This window comes from Pelecanus crispus, chromosome 1 (genome assembly GCF_030463565.1).
Source record: "Pelecanus crispus isolate bPelCri1 chromosome 1, bPelCri1.pri, whole genome shotgun sequence".
Lineage (NCBI taxonomy): Eukaryota > Metazoa > Chordata > Aves > Pelecaniformes > Pelecanidae > Pelecanus > Pelecanus crispus.
In genome coordinates, this window is record NC_134643.1 from 204,393,187 (window position 1) to 204,415,471 (window position 22,285).

Below are 22,285 nucleotides of genomic sequence, written 5' to 3' on the forward strand. Positions count from 1 at the left end.
ACAATGCCCCAAAGATTACATTTTGTATCACTTGTGGTCAGAGCAAGTCGGATAAAGTTGAGAGTTGGGAGCAAGCTTTTATATGGGGTAAGCGTGCCCTATTTATTAGGTGAATTTTTCACAGGCTACTTTGAAACTACTCAGATTTAATCAAAGGACTGCTTTCTTATCATATTTTCAACTTCTCCTCTGTATTATGAGTATAGATCATTCATCTAGATAATTGCATTTTCTTTCTACGGCAGGATGCAGACAAAAGAATTGTTATAGCTATTTCGCGTATTTTGAACAATTTATATTCCTATCTTCCACAGCATTTTACACAGTGATAACTCTGCCACGACCTTAACAGGGTATTAAGTACTAAAAATAATAAAAAAACCTAAACTGCAAACTGCATCTAAGTGTTTCTAAAATCATACTCTAGGGTTTTTACTAAATCCTGCAGGGTTTTTATTGACTAAGCTTACTTCAAAGGTACATTTGTGATCAAAGAGCTTCTGGTCCTCCATACCTCTCATGTCAGAACCAAAAGCTATGTTGATACTTTTTCCATCTGGCTAGTACAGCTCATTACCTTTACAATAGTAATTAGATCCGAAGTTTCTAGAATGCCTTTCCTCTGTAGAAGTCTTACCTCTATTTGTATTTATTTATCCGGATATAAGAGTTATTTCAGCCACTTTACCTACCACTACCACGTGGCAAGGCACTGAGATTCCTGAGCTAGCCTTCAAACAGTGAAGGATTATTTACATTACTCTCTTTCCAGCACCATAATCAGAGATCTGGCCATTGTGGGAAGCCCGCACATTAAAAAACAGGCTAGTAACAAAAGAACAACTTTAAAGCTACAGAGAAGAAAGAAATCTAGTATAGTCTGCCCATTAGTTAATGTATTTGCATCCCCAAAATTTCACCTAATTCAGGCAAGACTTTTGCAATTGATAAAGCCAGATTCAAATTACTTAAAAAATCATCATATATATACACAGACAGATACAAAAATTATCTATACATCAGGTATCCATACACAAATGATATTCCTCAACATATTGCTTACATTACACCCATATAATTCTCATTACATCATTCTACTTGAGTTATCAAGCTACTTAAATGACCCGGAATTTAGAAAAGTCAAAATATTTCTAAGCTTGAAAAAAGCCGTAGCAAAAATATTTTACCAAATCCAAATTTGACAAAACAGCACCGTAAGGAAAGAGCCCTCTATATAAAGAATGCTGGTTCTGCATGGGGGCATCCTGCTTTCTGACAAGTGCAGAAATTCAGGACAGAATGATAGAGCAACTACACTTGCTAGGAAGAAATCTCCTTTGCAGCATTCAAAAATCCTCAGCTACTGAAACTAGAGGAAAGAAGAATATTTTCTAATATTTCAATAAAATAATATTTGTGAAGTATAGAAGACTTCCAAATCTTCATTTTTGTTATGATGACAACACAGAAAACAGTACTCAGCAAAATGAACTGGAGGTGGAAAGAGGAGGGTCATCTGACCATCTTTCCGTAGATCCAAACAGCTACATCCTGCCGTTGCTCCTCTTCCTCCTCCTCTCCTCTCCCATTTTTTGTACTGCATGACAGAATGAAGTCAGCACAGGTTTTCATGCTCATGCCTTTTGCAAACTACTTATTTTCTCTTCAGAAGCCCTTGTGAAGGCAGTACAAATGGACTCTTGAGATCACTGCAGTAACAACTACTAAATGAATTTATGACTGACTGAAAATGCCAAGTTCGGCACAATGACAGGATGGGATCCCTCAGCTGTCAGACAGTTGTGGGTAGCTGACTAAAGATTTTCAGAACACCACATTTTTAAACATTCTTGTGAAAGTTCCTTAATAAAGAACCATTTACAGAAACCTCAAGCCTTTTGGACAGTTAAACAATGAAGGCAACTTTCACAAGGAGCTCCTACAACTTCACAAGTAACATTCCTGAGTAAACCTTTCAAAATCTCTTAATAGTCCAATTTTCCTCACATAGTCAGAAATAACAAAGTGGCATATACGCTGACATGAAATGTAAGTGGTATTGCTTTTGTGAACCATATGGGGATTTCCATATTAAAGAAAAAAAAAAAAAAAACAAACAAAAAACCACCACACTTTTCTTCATTCTACACGTTCTTATTAAAACATTCATCACAAAAATCCTTGACATTTGCTGATTAAATGTGATACTATTTGGGAAACACTTATTCATTTTTCAAAACACTTTTTACATTACCTGTATAATCTTCTTACAAAAAAAATTTCAATTATTTGACTTTCTGCTTTGCAACATATTCCCCCTGCCTCCAATTAACTCAGACTACTGTAGGATTCTCTGTACTTTCATTCAGCAATCCTGCAGAAGAGATATGTTATATATAATTTTAAATGGGCAGTGCCTTTTTGATCATTCTTCATAGTTAACAGGAGTTGTTAGTAAGTTTGGCTGATTTGATCTTATAGGCATCAAGATATTACAGTCTGATCAGCCCCTATTCTCCTGCGGAAGGGGTAAAGGACACTTGTGAGGTTTAAATAATTCCAATAAAGAACAAAGATATGAAATCTTTGTTAATAGCCTTCACTGGGGAAAAAAAAAAAGATTTTTTAAAAAAATTTTTTACATACTTTATGTATTATTAATTCACCTGTTCTCTTTTTCATCATGAAATCTTTCAGTCTGGAGCTTCTTAACAAGAAGAGGTGTTCTCTGATGAGTGCAGCTCTTAAAGCCCAGGTCCTTGGCATCTAAGTCCTAGATCTTCCTCCTGCATTTCTCACTGCACATATTCCAGCTCCCTCCTATGTCTTTCCCACATCCAGAATCCTCAAGCTCCTTTTCCCACCTGCCATGATGGTTTTGATCTTTAGAGTGCAGACAAGCCAAACTGAAACGGACCCGGTGCAACTCTCACTGTATTTCTCCCAGAATACGTCCTCCTCTATTCAACATCTGCTTTTCATGAAATTTGAAAGAATTTGACTGTTTTGATACAATAGCATTTTACCAAATGTATCTGAAACTTGCTAACAGATACAAAAGTTACTCGGGGGAGCTAGCAAAAAACCGGTATGCCAGGTAAGCTTTGACTCTTTAAGCAGCCAGGCTACGGCAACACAGTATTGGTAGAGCAACATAAAGATTTTTTATTGTGGAACACGCAACACCATTTGTATTTTTTCAGCTATTTTTCCTAGAGACTGTAGTAGCAATGCTATCATTTCTCCTACCTAGAACTCTAAAGCACCACCTTGTTTTCAGTTTAGAAGTCAGTATGCAATATAAGGACAGATGTGTTTCTGGTGCTGTTATTAAACCAAACAAGGACAAACTTCTCAAAAGCCTCTACAATGATATTAATTCTTGATGAAAGGCACTGAAAAGGCCTACATTGATTTGATACCCTATAAGGTAAAGATGTAAATGGTTATAAAGATCAGTCCTGAATCATTCCATCTAGCACTGAAGGGCTCTAGGGGAAGGAGGAGAGAGAAAACAAAAGCAATACTCTTCACAACAGCATTTATAGCCATACGAAGAAAAACTACAAGTTACTTTCAGCCTCAAATTTGCAGTTCTCCTTTTGCAACAGTTCTTCACTACCTGTTAACTGGTCCGAGATCAAAGGTTAAAAATTATTTGATTTACAATGACATAAAAATATCAGGAAAAAATACTCTGCTTCCATTGCTTCTTGTGTCTGACAGTTTTGCAGCAGACAAATGAAAAATATCTCACTAAAATATCAATGATCATGTAATGTAACTTATATCTCCAAATACTCATCTGTGTTGTACTCATCTGTCCCCAAGACATCTGGTGGTTAAATAAACAGCCTTACTTTTTCCGTTTCTTTTTTTCACTTTGTACTTCTGGTGGTCAAATAAGCAGCCTTACTTTTTCCGTTTCTTTTTTTCACTTTGTACTTCTCTGATGTAGAAGTTTTCACTGACTACCAAACTCCAAATTCAGAAATTTTACCTGCATTTCCTCTAGTCTAAGAGTAAGTCTGCCCAGGTTTGGTCACATTATTGGCTAACTAAATCAGCAAAGCTCTTCTAATAATACATACATTGTTCCACCTTGATCTTCTGTTTAAACTTCAGACAAAGACTGTGTTTACTGCAGTTTCAAAACTACAGAATAGACCAAAAAAGTGTCGCCAGTATCACTGTCAGTTGTAAATGATAAGGTTGCGGGACTTAAGCTTTTATCACTACAGAGGATTAATTATTTTGAGAATTATTTATCGAAAAGAAATACTGAGCTAAGAAGCAAGAAAGTTATTGATAAACTAAATTTAGGTTCCAAACAAACCAACCAGAAGTCAGTACACCAGACAAACTGATATAGTCAGACCCTTTGGAAACACCTGCAAAAGATAATGAAAGGCTAAAAAAAATTACTCATCTTTATGATACTCAGATAAGGTTGGACCTGACCATCAAGCAAATGGGGCTTTGAATAAAAGCAGTAGTCTAAGAGAGGTGAATTTGGAAAATGTTGTTGAAATTGTGATATTTCTGACCTCTCCTTGCACCCCTATTTTCATTTGAATCAAGTTTATAAACAAGCTTTTTACTTGCAATCAGAAAAACATCTTCCCCTATTCACCATTTCATCTTACCATAAATGGGACTCTATCGGTATAGTCTATCAGTGGTAAAAGACCATCAAGAACTTTTAGGATCGTTTCCCATTTTTGCTAAACACTGGTTGCTTGGATAAAAATTATTTTCAGGTGTATCTGTTCATCTCACACATTATCATAAATCTTGGAGTTTTACTCCAATCCTTTCATGATCCTTACTTAAAACTTGTTAAATGACCTTGCACTTCCTTTTAGTCTAATCCTTTCACGATCCTCACTTAAAACTTGTTAGAAGACCTTGCACTTCCTTACAAGATCTGAGGTTGAAGACACTCAACCTGTAAAAAGCTATGAAAGATTACATTCATATTCAAGAACTGCTTGAATGGAGATGGCCTATGAATAAAAAAAAAAAAAAATATCCGTTCACTATCTGTAAAGATGGCAAATTTACAAACTCAAAGGGAAGTCTTGCAATGAAGACCTAAATACAACTGGAGAAGTAGACCAAATATTGTATTTTCATTTATCTTTTCCACTTTATTTCAGCGCTACCTTTAGCACAATAGGAACAGTATTCCAGCTAAGAATAAAAGATGTAGGGCTAATCCAAGAGAGTTCTAAAAATATGAATCTCTGTAACACTTTAATCCTATAGAATTGACAATTTTTTTAATCTCTCAAGACTCAGATATTTCTTTCTAGAGATACTGCTGTTACAGAAGCGTTTCATATCCAAAGTCGGTTACAATTTGATGATCCAGTAGTATGTATCTTTTATGACCACACAGCTTCGAAAAAAACTTTTAGGGATACATCATATTTTTTCCTCTAGAAAAGAAAATAGCACCATGTTCTCCCTCTCATCATGGTGCAGTCAAGAAGATATGTCGCACAAATGTCCTCCTTTGCTGAAAAGGTTTTGTATTTCACTGCTTTCTTCACATTGTTCCTTTATTTCATATGAGCTATTTGATCTTTCATATTCTTTTTACTCACACCTGCTCCCACTCCCCCCTGGCCCCAGCTTCTCTTCTATTGATTTGTCGTGAGCTGGATTTTAGATTTTGAAAAAGCAGTAATTGAATTTTTCAAGACAGATCAAATGGTAAATATGTAACACATTCACAGAAAGGCTGAGGTTGGAAGGCACCTCTGGAAATCATTTGCCAACTTGTTGAGGGTGTCCTGTGTCCCATTGTCCAGGTCATTAATGACGATGTTAAACAGCAGTGAACCCAGTATAAGCCCCTGGGACATTCCACTAGTGACTGGTGTCCAGCTCAACTCTGTAGCACTGATCACCAATCCTCTGAGCCCCATCAGCTCAGCCAGTTTTCAGTCCCCCTCACTATGCACCTACCTAGTCTGTACTTCACTAGTTTTCCTACAAGGACGTTATAGGAGGCAGCGTCAAAAGCCTTACTAAAGTCAAGATAAGCAACATCCACTGCTCTTCCCCCATCCACCAAGCTACTCACTGAGGGCTTTCAGGTTGGCCAAGCATGATTTCCCTTTCATAAATCCATGCTGACTATTCCCAATCACCCTCATGTCTTCCAAATGTTTGGAAATGGCTTCCAGGAGGATTTGATCCATCACATTCCTAGCGATCAAGGCGAGAGTGACTGGCATGTGATTTCCCAGATCCTCATTCTTGCCCTTCTTAAAGGTTGGAGTGACATTTGTTTTTTCCCCCTCAGGAACCTCTCCCAATTGCTTTCAAAGTGACCTTTCAAAGACAGTGGTCCCACAATGATTTGCTTATATGAAGCAAATGATTTTATGTATCTCTATAGGCTTCTCTATGGTGAATTCAAAGATCTCTAAGTAGTATGATGTCTACTTTTCTCATTGGAAGGCTGGTAGTACTGCAGCAATATACTCTCTATTTCTAGCTTCAAATTTGCATTTGTACAAAGTTGACAGACTTTGTCTACTCAATCAAGAGCTTAACCTAACAGGCTATTGCTAACACAGTGTCCAAGAAGTAAGCAAGCCAGATGGATTCTCATTTGCACAGCAGTTCTTTAAAAAAAAAAAAAGTTTGCTTGCGTTTTGGGGGGTTGTTTTGGTTTGGGGTTTGGTTTTGGTGGTTTTTGTTTTTGTTTTTTTTGAAAAGTCACTGGCATAAGCATCAAATACTTAGTTGTGCAGTCTCTTCTGATCATTTCTACACTTTGATTAGTTACTGGTTTGAAAGTTTAATCTACAACATAAAGAAAACACTCAGAAAGGCAAGCAAGGGAATAGTCATGTATCCTGCAAATATCAGCATTAAGAAACACTAGATAATGTTATTTTAACTATAGAATATTTAGAATTATAGTCAGTTACAACTCGCAGGAAAGCATGTTATTACATCCTATGCAAGAAAACAAGGTTCTGCCAGACACGTTCTTTTGTGATCTCACGAAAGCACACACTTACATAATGAAAAACACCTTGGAAACAAAAATCTTGGGAAATGCAACAGCTGACAACAAAAACAGTGACTGGGTTTGGGTTAGGGTTTTTTCCTCCTTTGAAAGCAATTCACCAATAAGTCATTCCAATACCTTTGGGGAAATAATGCCCATTAGGGTAGAAGACCACCCTGCTTTTAAAAGCTGCTAACTTCTTTTGAGTAATGTGCACAGCTTTTTCTACTACTTGTTTTTAAGCATGCAGGCTCATTCCTTCAAATAACCATGGTTTTATAAGCACTAGAGCAGGACCAAAGGGCATTCCTGTATTTCTGAAGTAATCCTTGAATATTGATGAGGAAGACATCCTTGGATTCAAGAGCTCTAATGTGGAAAATGGTAAATTGGCAGGGTAAAAGTTCCATATATTTAACTTTGCCTAAAGAACATACTTAAGTGATTCACCGCCAGAGCCTGGAAAGTGACTAAGATGTTGTCTACAAAAAACCACCCTGGCAGTGGCTTCTCCTCATTTATTGTTAAAAGAATATCTTTAATGTTCCTGCTAATCCCAAACCTGGCAGCATGTATCCTTGGGAAGATTCCAGGTCCCAGAAAGCTACATTCCAACTGTATTAAAGCCTGTCCACCTGAAAGCTTATTAAAAACCAGTACTCATCCCACAGCAGCAGTTTAGCTGAGCTGCACGCTGGGAACACGTTAAATAGGCTGTGCTAGCACTAGTTTGCAAATGGTCACACCCACAGCGACATAATCCCAGACTAACTAGGACATGGATGTTATTGACAAAGGCTAAGAGGACAGGAATGGGAAACACGAGTCCAGCACTGTTTTACCCACTTCCATACCTGGCTTGCCAAGTGCCAATTCATCTGTTCAGCACCCACTCACACCATGCACAAAGAAACAGGCCAGGGAATTTAGTCTGAAAATCTGGGAACAAAAAAATGTTTCACCACAGTGTCTCAGCTGAAGTACTACAAGAGCTCCGACATCTCCTCCAAGGATTTTTGTTTAAGGGGGGTTGGGTGTAGTGGTATGTTTTTAAGCATTGCTGCACCATGTGAGTGCTTTAAATAGCTTCAGTGCAAAAATCTATTATTAATTTAATATTTTGTTAGGATATTATTAATTTAAATTGCAGACTAATCTTACTGTCACCACATAAAACCAGCAGAGGGGTGCTCATCTCTTAGCTGAGGCTGGATCCTGACTGTGTGGACATGCCTACTACACACTAATATAAAATAAAGATGCACTTTTAAATGTTAACAGGCATGGCATATAAATTGCCGTACCATGCAAAGGGACCTCTATTTTGAGCCCATGAGTTGAAATAATCTTCCAAGCACACTGCTAAGTCCCATCCTCTCTTTCCTCATGCCATGGAGGAAGCAGACTGATGAAAACAGAGATAGGGCCAGTCTTCTGCTTATGCTTATTTTTAGTGTGGAATAAGCACTTTGAGTACAGGAAGAAGTCCAATAGCTGGATAAAGTGGAAAAAATACTAGGAAAAGAAGTCAGCAAAATGCAGCATGTTTCAAGCACGCTTGATAACTAAATTCAAAATATTATTAAAACTATAATTGATGCACTTTGTGGTAATTACATGAAGTGTTCTTATTTCCTTCCTGCTACAGTCAGAGCATGAATAAACAATCTGCTTTCAATTGCTCTCAGTTATGAAATTTAAAAAAGCTGAAGAACATGCAAGTCAAATAAGAAATTTGAAAAAGACTGACATTTATTTGTTGAAAAATTTTACTGGTATGTTTCAAAGACTTACGGAAAAGCTAACTACTCAAGCACAGTGCTATTCAAAGATAACAAATATAATCAACATCTCCCTTACTCTGATGGAAATGGTGAATTGGCTTTCATGTAACCAGTGAAAAAAAACCAAAAAGCAGAGAGAAGTAACTATTTAAATAGTTATGTTACTGCTAAGATTTGTATGCATTTCCTTTGTAAAAGATGAACCAGAAGCAGCAAAAACACAATAGGCAATTATTGTCTTCCTACAGTTTTTACCATTTCATACAGAATATACTCACTTTATACAAATCTTACATGAATTAAGATTCCTCGATTTCACCATTATGAAGACAAATTTCAGTCTAAGTTGGTGTGGTTTTAATAGCTGTTAAGTTTTACTGCCTGGTATGTGGATGCTAGCAAGGAAGGAGTTACTTTATGCCATATTGTTTCTGATTACAAAAGTCAAGATCTCAAAAAACTCCAAAACATTACCTACCTAAAAGCTAACTTCATTAAGACATCTCAAAAACAAACCAGAAAATTGCACTTAGATGCTGAGGACAATTACTTTCCCAAGAGATGAGCTTTCTTAACTTTAAAAAAATCCTTATCCTATGAGAGATGTAGCAAAGAACAGATATTTCTGCCAAAGTACTATATTTTTTAGCTTCCTACCACCCCCAAGCACTATCACTCTTATAATAGCTAGTATATGAAGTGAAAGCAAGCATGTTACTTAAGCAACTGTGTGTGTGTATCTGTACACATCTAAATCTAGGGAAACATAAACCATTTAGAAACTACAGCAACACCTATCATTTCAAAGGCCCAGTAGGAAAAACATAATAAATCTGTCCAACTATCCAATCAGGAGTTAAAATTGATGATTTAACACCAATAGGCCTAAAGGCTATTACTACAGGTATCCTGGCACAGAAACACACATCTAAGAACAAGTATTAATGTCAGTTATTTTGCTTTGGATCAGAATATACATGCTATCAAAGTCCCAACTTGCAAGCTTAACTTTGCACCAATATGCCCCATCTCATTAAGACAAAACACTAGGTAGAATCCCTTCTGTTACTCAGCCTATTCCCAGGGACCCTGACAAAAGGAAGAAAGTATCTGACGGATACTATTCTGTCTTTTCTCCTGCGTGAAACACATGCCTTCTAAATTCAGCTCAAACTGAACGGTTTCAAAATGACAAACCCAAAGGTTTCCATGGACAAGGCAGCACAGGCAGCCCCTGCACAGCTTTTATAGGATTCTCACCAACGTGGCTCGACAAGGTTCCAGTGGGAGGACCTCTCAGACTCTGCCTCAAGCTTTTGGTCTCTTCCTCAGATTATCAAAAGTTAGCCAATTGTGATGGTGGTTTTTCTGCTGGAAGAAAACTTCATGCTGGACTGAGACCACCAACTCATTTCACATAGGTCAGAAAATGAGATGGTAATAGTTTTTCACAGTTGCCAACTTAAACTGTATTTGAGCTACAGACCTCGATGTGAAAGGCTCTGTAATAAATTACCAATCTCCTGAGCCATCCAGTTAACAACATGCATGGTTTTCTTTTTAAACTCAATTATGCTTAAGTTCATAAGTTTTCTGAAACTGTAGAAAGTAAAACATCAGAAGAATTTAGATTCTTGATGACAGGTCATTTGTTTTCTGTATGTCTCTTAAAAATATACTGAAGAATACTACTGCAGGCAGAACATTAGAGTAAGGCATCACATTTTGGTTTAAAATAAAGAGTGTCTTAGTAACATGCACTATATATTTCTACATTATGTTTTGCTCCACTATTTCATGAGTCATGACAAAGCCACCACAATATTTTTTACTCCCCCCCCCCCCCAGTGCTGTGGCTTTTGTTCCATTTCTAAAATGAAGAGCAAATTAGAAACAATATCCATACAATTATTTTAATAAAGCAAAGCTTCCTTGTATTTCAGTTCTGAAAATGTTATTTATCAAAAGACAAATCTTTTCCCGTCAGTTTAAACAGAGACTGGCACTCTGTAAAAACATTTATTGGGCATGAAAATAGAAGACAAATAACTAGTCATTGACTACATTTCCAGGAACACTGTTAAAGCTATTTCAAAGACAAAAAGTGACTCTGGAAGAGTAATAAGGAAGCCAGACTTATTGCACCAAGCACAGAATAGCACTGGTAATACTGACTCATGGGTATGAAAGGTCAAGCTAATGATACTCTCATGCACTAATAAAATTTCAGTAATTAGAAGCATCACATATAGATAGTATCATACATAGCATTTTTTTTTTTTTTTTTTCAATTTACTTCTAAGAATAAGAGCTACAGACAACTGGGTCAGGAAAACTACCCAATTTTAAGACAACAGATAGAACCAGCCAAGCTAGCTATGGGCATATTTCAAAGGCAAATATATAAGAATTGGTGAGATTCACCAATTTAAAACATTTAATAGAATTTGCTGGTTAAGAAACACTAACTCAGGTTCAAAATGTTTTGCTTATACTGTAGTTTGGATAAACTAATGTTTATTTGCAGAAGTCTTCAAAAGTTGGCATGGCTGTATTTCTGATAGATTATAAACATTAGGAGAAGATAATGGCCTTCAAAAGTTACCTTCATAAGTAAAACTGGTAATTTTAGGGAGTTTATTTTTTCAGCAATTCTTATAGCCAATCATCCTCTCCCCCACCTACACATATGCCATATTTAGTTATTTATCTTGCCTGCAGTGATACTACCAGAGGCATTTTCTGTACCTCAACATGCCTGTTATTTAAACGAACACTTTTAAAAATAGCTTATTTGGAAAATCAAAAGGAAAACAGCCATCTGATATACTTTACTGTCATAAGCATATCAGATCATAGCCAGCTTTTAAAATTCGCTCTACTAATCAAGGCTGTCTGCCTGCAGTGTAAAAATATGTATTTATTAGTACATGCCCTTAGCACAAAGTTTTTTGTTTCCCAGTGATTTTTCATAAAAAACAATCCTTGCCCTCAATTGTCATCCCAGTGCTAAAACCCATTGCAGATCCACTTACCAAATCCCTGTGTAACACCCAGTTAGCATGCAGGTAGTGAATACCATCTAGGATCTGATATAACAGTGACTTCACCATTCCCCGAGGTAACTGAACTGGTTTCTTGTTTGCTTTAGAAGCCCTGTGAAACTTGATTATATGCTGTAAAGGGGAAAAAGAAATCAAAATAAAAAAGTGCAATGTTTTGATCTACAGCGTTACACAAAAAGATTGCCAGCAATTCCTTACACTGACGACTTAGGTTTTTTTCAATGTTTCATCATTCATTTTCAAAACTAGAAACATGTACCTTAAGTACTAGAAAATGAATACTATATGATGTAAAGAGATCACTGTCCCAAGGAAATCTCTCAACAATGAAATCAGTTGGTGCTGTGGTTTAACCCTGGCAGGCAGCTAAGCCCCACACAACCACTCGCTCACTCTCGCACAGTTGAGATGAGGAATACAAAACCAATACAACTGTCAAAGCAAATTCCCTTGCAGATCACTGATCTTCAACAGTTTGGAGGTTTTAGGGGTATTTTTGTTTGGGGGTTCTTTTTGTTAAGATAGGCTGATGCCTTATATGTTGCAGAACAGAATTAAAAGTTCATCACCTAACGGCTACATTATTTTACTTTCAGGTTTTCTCCTACAGTAATAATGATACTGTAATATTCAACACCTAATGCCAGACAGAAGTTCTTGCAAACTGTATTGGGAGTTTTAAACGTTTAAATTAGAAGCCCAGATTTATTCCATCTTTATTTACTATACTTTTAAAGCACAGTACTCTCAAAACAGAAGCCGTTGACAGAGCAAAGCTATAAATCTGTCCATCTGAAAGTCAGCTACCAAGCCAGACACAGAAAAAACCTTTAACGATTTTAAGTGTATTCACAGGCAATGACGTCTAGCAACAATGAGGAGTCCAAAAGGATATGTTGTCTTAGCACTTGAGTACCAGGTGCTACTAACTTCAATAGCGTAAGGCGTGCCACGGGTAACCATTTCCATGTTTGGCTCCTTTTGAGAGAGAGGTAATTTCTAGAACAAACTTTTTCATGCATTCACACTTCTTTTCTGTAATGGCTCATACTCATGTGATTGTCAAAACAGCCCTGATCTTGGCCATCCAAAACTGGCACCAAATTTCTATCACGTGTTCTTCCTGCATTCCTGAGCTTTCATATTCCAGGTGCCAGTTAGGTACCCAACTACTCAAAGCCCTTTGGGAAATTGCCTTTCCTCTCCTGCTGCAGCCCAGCTCCATACAGCTTGCCCTCCTTTGCTTCAGGCATTGAGCTTGGCCTTCCTGGGAGAAAAAGGCACATCCCTGCTCTGCCAAAGGTAAAAATGGAGCTGCACGGAGGAGAGAGACATTGATGAAAAAGTGACAGTCCCTGCCCAATCAGCCAAGCACCACGTGCACAAGCATCCCTAAGCCTGAGCCACAAATTTCGCCTCCTCTTGCCTCCCACTTCCACTGACTCCAAAGCAAGCGTTATTTTTCATGCAGTGGCCAGAGAGAAGTAAATCTTCAGAGACAGAAAGACAGATGGCTCTCCTGAACCTTTTTGCTCCTGCTCTTTATATACTCTGAGCCCTTTTCCCAGCCTTTTTTGAGACCTGCTGCACTAGATATGCTCAACGCCGGAGGGCTTGGCCCATAGCCGGCTCTCTGGGGCACAGTGCCAGCCCAGTCACTGCAGCTAGGTCTCTTGCATCCAGCTCCAGTGAACAACCAGGAGCTGCTAGAGTTGGGGAGTTCTAGAACTTCTACAGGTATGTGCATGTAAACATAAAGATCAAAATTGAGTGTCATTCCTAAGTTACTGATACTCAAACCAGTGTTCCGTTAACAGAGATGCTTCTGCAGTGATTTTGGTTAAGTATGAAGCAATGCAGAAATGTGTAAATACAAACAAGGACAGGTCACAATTAGTCACAATCCTCCAAACAAATACAATGCCTTGCAGCACAAACAAAAAAACTTCACACATTCCTAAACTTCTGCAGCTTAGTATATCATAAATATGGGGGACCAGTCAAAAAAAGAATGTGCTTGTATTTTCTCCACATTAGGAAAAAAGCTTTACTCCATTTCCTCAAGATTTTTTTGTTTGTTTTGTACATCAGCCTTAAGAATGTCTTAACATTTCAGCTGTTTGGTAATTTTTTTGTCTTGATTTTATTTTGGCAATGAAATCTCAATACCAACTATCGGAACTTCCAAGGCATTGAACTGGGAGGAAATATCTTCAATTCAGCTTAGCTGAAGAACTGACACCCTAGTTCTTAGGCAAATGCTGTTGAATTATTCCCAACTACAAGGAACACCATTTTCAAAAGAAATTAGTTTCAATTTGGTTTGTACATCTTAGCTGTCTGTCTAAACTACATGCAAAGGAAAAACTCATGATTCATACTACGGAAGTCTTACATGAACACATACATCAAAATTTCCATCTCATTCCAAATTCCCTCTGTTGTACCCTTTGATACAAATCTTCTTAAGGTCTTTTAAGGTTAGTATTACAGTACTTGTTCCATTGAGAGCAATGCTCAAAATGTATGTCAGATTTAATTCGAGGCAAAGACACACCTCTTTTCAGGGAAGTAAAGGTTGCATGGGATTTTGGATTCTTCACAATGCTACTTTTTTTTTTTTTTTAAAGCATTCCAAATGGATGTTAAGGTTACAAATACTAAGTTAACAGAGGAAAAGGGTATATATCTTAAAACAAATTTACTTTGCCTTCAACATGTTTATATTTTAAAGCTGTATCTTGCAATTAGGAATAAACAGCCTTCCTCCCAAATATATAAATTTCAGCAGATGAGTTGAGTAAAAAGCTCCTCACACTGAATTAAATTTCAATTATATGCAGTGGCATTACTCTCACTTCATGTTTTCACTGATGACATGCAATGTAACTAAAACTCCCAACTGTCCTATTCAGCCAATAAGTTTGTAATTTTTCAAAAGGGAATCCACCTGCATAATCAATTACATTTTCCTGCAGCCTACTTCAGCTGTAATGGAGTGTTATATCCACATTTATTTTACTAGATTTCTAGCTACTGGGAGCTGAATGCAGATTTTTATCTTCTTAAAGAGGTCACAGATTAACTGTGTAGCATGCTTACCCAACATTTTCCATTGCTTTTCCTTTAGTACTGAAAATGTTTCCAACAAACACGGGGCAAAAGGCTATACTGTTTTTAAACTGATGCGTCTTCCCTGACCTTGTCCCTTTTCTGCAACTAAAACTCTAAGCCTGGTACCTACAAGCAATTCACCTTACCCAGAGGTCATGCTCAGCGTAGTCAAAGAGAAGCCACACTTTCCTGTCAGCATGAGAAAGAAACACCTTTTGCAGAGAAATGACATTTGGATGCTTGAGCTCCCGCAGCAACTGCAAAATAAAGAAAGTCCACAACAGTTATATCCACACATCCAAAGCTGTGAAAGGGCTGGAAAGATGAATACTTTAATAGTCTTTGCTACATATTCTCCAAGACAAACAAGAAAAGTTGAAATATGCAAGTCAGGGAAAAGAGCACACATTTTTTTAATGAAAGAACCAGTCATTAGTTTGAAACCAAAGCTGAAAGCAGGTCATAACCCCCTTAGGGCATTCACTTCCTATTCATTTCCTAAAAGCTGAAGTCTAAGTAAGCCTCACCATTATCCAGGATCAAGACGACTCTGCAAACAGCCAGCTGTGGCATCTACCCTTTCGCATGGGCTGTAATCTTTGATAGAGCCATTTGGGGTATCCAATTTTCTCCTAGCTCCCAATTATCTGAAAACCCTGCATTTTGGCTGCAGCCATTCAAGGTTGAATGGGATGACTCATTTAGAGCCTGTCAATGCAGTCAGCTAAACGAAGATATGGTTTGTAAGATGGAGTCAGCTGATCTACAAGGTCACCACCACCTACAGAAGAAGGTCCGACTCCCTCCCACAACATATATTACACCAGTTATGTCACTCACAGAAGCCATCCATGAAACAGGCTCCCAGTTCAAAAGAGAAAAACTAACCCAGACACACAAAGGCGTTAATTTTCTGCTAAGTTCCTGAGCTGAAATGACTCGCTGCACTAAGAGCAGACCCAGCACTAGCAAAGGGACGCAGCTAGGAGCAAGAACTTCTTTCAGCAGCAGTAAGCCATTAAACCAGCTCAGGTGCTTTAGAAACTATAGCTTTAACCACCACCAAAAGGAAAACATAGCCAAGAAATAGCACAAAAACTGAATGCAGACAGCATCAGTCTATTTGAGCTCTACTGATCATGTTACAATTATACTGTATTCACACAATTGCTAAGAAAGAAACAAAAACTTTATCTAAGCAAACTATTGTCAAGCGTAGCTACCCAAGACTAGATGAATTCTTGCCAGCTCAGTCTGCCAGAAATATAAGGAATATTCCTTTAATGAAAGGAATGGCTAGGGTTTTTTTAAAAGCCAAGGACAATTTGAACTACTATTTGAATATAGAATAGAAAAACAACATTTTATTTCTGAGATTGAATCTATTTTCAATGAAATATAATTCTCCTGCTATGTACTAGAGGAGACAAGAAAATTCATTCCTTTCTACTGATACCTTTGGCACATGTGGTAACATTTTAGCTGCTACTGAGATAGTAAAATGGGAGTGAATATCTGCATCTCATTGTGTCCTTCTTTTCTATTTCATTTGAGACAGACTCCTATCCCTACTCACTGACCAGAGTCTTCAGCATAACATTTCTTGAGCAGGAGGACCTAGCCCACAGAGCTGTTATCTCCAGTGTGAGATCAAACAGGGAGACAGAGGGTTGAGGAGACAGCGCAACGTTACAAATCAATGCAGAAGGTAGTAGTTTCAGCATGTTAAACCTCTTAAGTTTTGTAAAAGCATTACATAGGGGAATTTTAAGGCAGGATCTGCAAGAAGAAGTGTGGAATTCTGAAAATGCCTGTAATTCCTACAAAGGATAAGACTGGCATAAGGAAAACCAAGAAATGCTTATTTGCAATTTTTTATCAATTACAGGTGGGGACCATCTGTGGTAGGTTGACCCCAGCCAGCAGCTAAACCCCACACAGACACTTGCTCACCCCCCTCAGTCAGATGGGAGAGGAAGAGCAAAAAAAGCAAGAATATTTGTGGGTAAGGTTAAGAAATAAATGGAAGAAAGAGGAATTAAAAAAAAACCCACACAAAATGCCAGAATTCCAGAAATGATGCAAAGGCAATCACTCACCACTTCCCACAAGCAGACCAATGCCCCGCCAGCCTCTGAGCAAAGGCTACCTCACCCAACGGGAGGAGGGGCAGAGTGGGAAAGAGCGAAAGCCTGGACACTGTGCAAGCACTGCCCAGCAATAACCCACCAGTGTTGTGGCTATCAACACTGCTTTAGTCCCAAATCCAAAATACAACACCCTGTGTGCTGCTATGGAGAAGATTAACTGCATCCCAGCCAGACCCAGCACAGCATCAAAGACCATCGGTGGGAGTCAGCCTCTTCATAGCGAGTGAAGTTATAGGGTTTAAGGATACATTGCACCAGTCCTTATAGTGAAGGACTTTTTGTTGAGTCAGTATAAATTCACATCTTAGATTTCTGCTAAACATTTTGGTGAATTAACTGTACCCATGAGATTGCATGACAGTTCAGCAACCATGTGTCCATAACAAAATTTTATCAGATTTCCTGTGGCCAGATGACACACCTGTACCAGACAACAGACTATTCCTTGATGAAAGAGGTAGATACTAGTCAGGGCTCTATAAAGTAATGTAATTTTCCCCTTCAACCCTTTCCGGTCCCATTTTAGGTCTGTCCTACTCCTTGTTCTGCAGGTAGCAACTATCACCCACTTTAAAAACCCAACCTCTTCACATCAAATGTGATCCACCTCGCAGGACACACAGAGAACCCATCACCAAAGCTGGTGCAGAACATGACACAAAGATGAGAAACTTCGAGTAATGCAGCAGCATGCCTGTATAGTGAGGCAACACGCACATAATTCTCCTTTGTTTGTACTAGGGGTAGTCAATCCTGTGGACTTTGAGATTCACAGCATTCCTCCTGATCTGCTAGACAACAGGCTGCTGCTCTTCCCTGTTCCCAAATCCTGCCAGTAGCAAGGTACAAGTAATTGAGCGTGCATTTCCTGCAGGCACACACAAAGTCGTGTCCACACACAATACAGACATGACCAGCCATACAGGTATCAACAGAGGCAAAACAGCATTTCCTTTGCAGGCATCCACATAAAACCTGAGCAACACAACTGGCCTGGATCCCACTTCTCCACCCTGGCTAATCAGGCTTAAAGTTCACATACATGCACACGCACTTGCAGGTCCCTCAGACTCCGGTGCAGACCTTACATCTGTTCAGAATCCAAGCCCAAGTACCATGCCCTTTCGTCCAGGTTCCAGCTCTGACATCAGGTGTCTCCAGATTTCAGTCTCCTCCTGCTTGCTGGTTCTACGTACTTGAAGTTCACTAGCAGATCACACACACAAACACTCACACAGCTCTCCCTGGTAGCTCATCTTCTTCCCTTTCCTACCTTTTATCCTTCCTCTAAACATTCCACAGTAAGTTTTACACAGTCCCAGCAGCCCCCTCAAATACTCAGTAAAACCTCTATCCTCCTGTAAGATCCATAGCAATCTGCTTTCCCTTCTCATCTGTTACAAAGCCATTGCTGAATCTCTTCAAGGATACACCCGAGAGGTTCCGTTTGTGGCCCATCACCAGTGTTTCAGGAGTTCTGGCCTTTGTTACTGTCACTGATAGCAGCTGTTATGGTTTGTGCATCTGTGTGTTCAGTTTATAATTCTTGCTGGTTTTTGCCTTTGCCTTTTATGCTGAATAGCCATTAACTACATACTCTTTCAGTCTGCTTAAAAAAACTGATGGGTTTGGTCAAAGCTAGACAGCCACAAGCACCCCAGTGAATAGGATGGCTAATATACATCAGCAAAACCATCAGAATAAGGAAATGATTGCTGCAGTGGTGACAGATGATCCCTGACTCACTGTCTTGGAAAGGCTGAAACGCTCCATGACAGTGATAACGCAGAGCGACAAATGCAAACGCTCTCTGAAGGACAGAAAGAGCTCATGCAAATGATAACACATCACATGGGCTGTAAATAGCATTTCCAGCAACTCACTCTCCATGAACCATGCTGCTCTAGCCCATATGCCACATGCCTTTCCTACCAGATGACTTGCCTCGTGTCCAGCAGCTGACAGAGTTCACTGAAGACAAAGCAGACCACAAGAAACACGGTTTGACGATCAGTACTATGCCTGTTGATGATAAAGGCCAGTTTTTGGCCTAGTGACTCTGATATCTAATAGCTTATGTCTATCCTAGTTCAGTTCTGTAGAACACAAAGAGAAAGTAGACAAAAACTATGCATTTGGCCCTCAGTAAGTTTCCTTCATTTTCATTTGCATGTCATATAATGATTCAAATCTATTTCTACAACCAGAAAGGTTTTCCTTAAATTACTTGGTCTGGGTGCCCGTTATGAAGAGGGAAGACCCAAGTGACCTTCAAAGAAATAGAAATCAGCAAATGATGAAGATGCCAATACCTCTGGCTTGACTTGGGTGTTACAACCCCATGTTGTTCCTGGCTGATCTTGCCCTTGCTTTCATAAATATTGTTCAGGACACAGCAAGGGGAACAGCATCCCTACGTGCAAGTCCTGGGCTCACACTAAGGTTCCTCCATCTCCCTCTTCAAATGCAGAAATACTCATGCCATGGGGCAGCTGGAGGACAGTAAATGAAAGCGTCCTAATGACACATAAAATTGTTAAATTCCTTCACGAATGTTGTGGTTTAACCCAGCAGGCAGCTAAACACCACACAGCCATTCGCTCATTCCCCTCCTCCCCAGTGGGATGGGGGAAAGAATTGGGGAAAAGAAAAAAAGTAAAATTTGTGGGTTGAGATAAAGACAGTTTAATAGGACAGCAGAGGAAGGGAAAATAATAACAACAACAACATACAAAACAAGTGATGCACAATGCAATTGCTCACCACCCGCCGACCGATACCCAGACAGTTCCCGAGCAGCGATCACGGCCCCCCAGCCAACCCCCCCCAGTTTCTATACTGAGCATGGCGCCATATGGTATGGAATAGCCCTTTGGCCAGTTGGGGTCAGCTGTCCTGGCTGTGCCCCCTCCCAGCTTCTTGTGCACCTGGCAGAGCATGGGAAGCTGAAAAGTCCTTGACTAGTGTAAGCACTACTTAGCAACAACTAAAACATCAGCGTGTTATCAACATTCTTCTCATACTAAATCCAAACCACAGCACTATGCCAGCTACTAGGAAGAAAATTAACTCTATCCCAACCAAAACCAGGACAACAAACAAGGACAAAGTGGGGTAAGACAGGACATTATTAAATAATCAACAGCAGCATTAAGGCAACCTGACAAACTGCCGCACAATTAAGGCAAATCTTTTTTTGCACAGGGACACTAACAATAACTACCTTTCACATCAAAAATGAGCTGAACTCAGCACAAGTCTTGATGAACATGATCTCCTTCCTCCGGTGATATTCCCACATTTCCCGGACAGCTCTCCACCACTACAGACACTTCTCATGAGCCAAGACACTGCATTCTTTGCGTGAGGATTTCTGGCTTTACTGCAAATGTCATTTTACTCCCACTCTTGATGCTTACTACTATATGTGGTCCGCAGGGAATGTAACCTGCTAGGTGTTGCAATATACCATGCTTACTTCTATAATCAAGCAGAGACTCAATTGCTAGAGCAATTGGCCAGGTGACCTGGCCGAGAAGGAGTTGCTCTGAGGTCCTGTCTCAGGACATCAGCTATTTTAGAAAAGGCAACTCCTTGCTCTCACTGCCTTCCTATGAGTGCTATGCAACACATTTCTTCCAAAGCTTAGGACAGTCACAAAGCTGGCTAGACACAAAGTCATAGGCAATATCAACCAAAACATTCACTTAAGCAAAAATCACTATTGTGTCATCTTGCTAGTTTGATGGCATAAATTCAAAATCTAATCACCATCTCATGCTTCAAAAAGGTTCACATCATTCCACCAAGTGATAAAGTAACAAAAAACCCATGTATTAATAGCCACACCATGGCCTTAAGATGGGAAATGGGCAAATAGGGACTTGGAACAGAAAGCAGATTGCAGTTGATGGAGAAAAAGGTGATTTTCAGACCAGAAGACGACTGACAAAGATTTAATCATCCTGTAACAGATAAGATATCAGTGGAACTACTGCTACAACAGATGAGTATAGGCAGTAGTTGAGACATTACCTGAAATGCTATGCGCAATTCTGGCCAATTCAGGGAAGATTAATTCTAACTGCAACAGGGCAAAGAAAGCCCAAGCCTACACCCAGGGAAAGGGAGAGCCTACTGCACAACGGGAAACCAGCAAGCCAAGCCAAAATCCTTATAGACTGCCAAAATAAAACCAGAGAAAGAAACAGTCTCTCTCTCTCTCTAATGAAAATGGGAGAGAAGAGCTATTCTAACTAACTGACAATATTATCGTACATACAAATGGGTATGAACTAGTCATGATTAATTTTGGCTTAAAGGCTGAATAATGTTTATAGAGTCATTACTAGAATGAGACTCAGGAACTGCCATCAGAGATTTTTCTTTTCCTTACAAGTCTAACTTGCAGTTTGCTAAATTTTTGACGGTGCACTTTTGTTGTCTGCAAGAGCAGGAGCAGAATATGACAACTCCAGAGGTGTCATCCATTTCTATATTCATAAAATAGATTTCTACAAAAAAATTTCAAATCACTATTCTTAGTATCCTTTCAAAAACTGAGGCTCTACTCAAGTATTTTAAACTTGTTATTAAAACTAAACCCCAAATTTTAGTACATGAGCTCTTAAATTCCAAGTTGGCTTAGCTGCTATGCAGTAGATTCAAGATCTGTTTGTTTCAATGTAAATACAATTTTACAGTTTTATATTCTCATGAGTCAGATATCCTACAGTACTTAAGAACAAAATACCTGCTGAAAGTACACGCTGTTTTCCTTTCAAAAATGTTCAAATGAAAGCTTACAAAGGCAATGTAACAGAAAGTTATAATACTGCTCAATGAATTTATTATGAAGCTGACAATACATTTTTGAAGCTCCAGTTCTTCAGACATACAACCATGTGAAATTGTTGCTTTATTTTGTTCTTTTGTTTTTATTTTTAAAGTCCTAAATGTTGCAAAAAAGAAGCCTGACAACACAAAATGTCAAGAGGAAAAAAAATATAATGCACATTTCTGGTTTTAACTTCTGCAGTTTCCAAAACAAAGGAGTCTTAGGTGATCACACATACAAGTCAATATTTATTAGCACCTCTTATGTCCAAAAGAAGTATTAGAAGAGGTGTTATTAAAGGTTCT

General features: G+C 38.7%; 1 protein-coding gene across 4 annotated transcripts in view; it reads right to left on the reverse strand.

Moving 5' to 3' along the window:
* CDK8 (cyclin dependent kinase 8) overlaps window positions 1-22,285 on the reverse strand; it is an 84,806-nt gene that overhangs the window by 31,408 nt on the left and 31,113 nt on the right. For 3 of the 4 annotated variants that reach the window (XM_075716040.1, XM_075716032.1, XM_075716046.1), the window contains exons 3-4: window positions 15,140-15,250; window positions 11,850-11,990 (exon numbers count right to left, since the gene is read on the reverse strand). In XM_075716040.1, the coding sequence (XP_075572155.1) occupies window positions 11,850-11,990; window positions 15,140-15,250 (252 nt within the window). Of the gene's footprint in view, window positions 1-11,849; window positions 11,991-15,139; window positions 15,251-22,285 lie in introns of those variants that run through there. The other variant, XM_075716056.1, reaches the window with a different exon arrangement.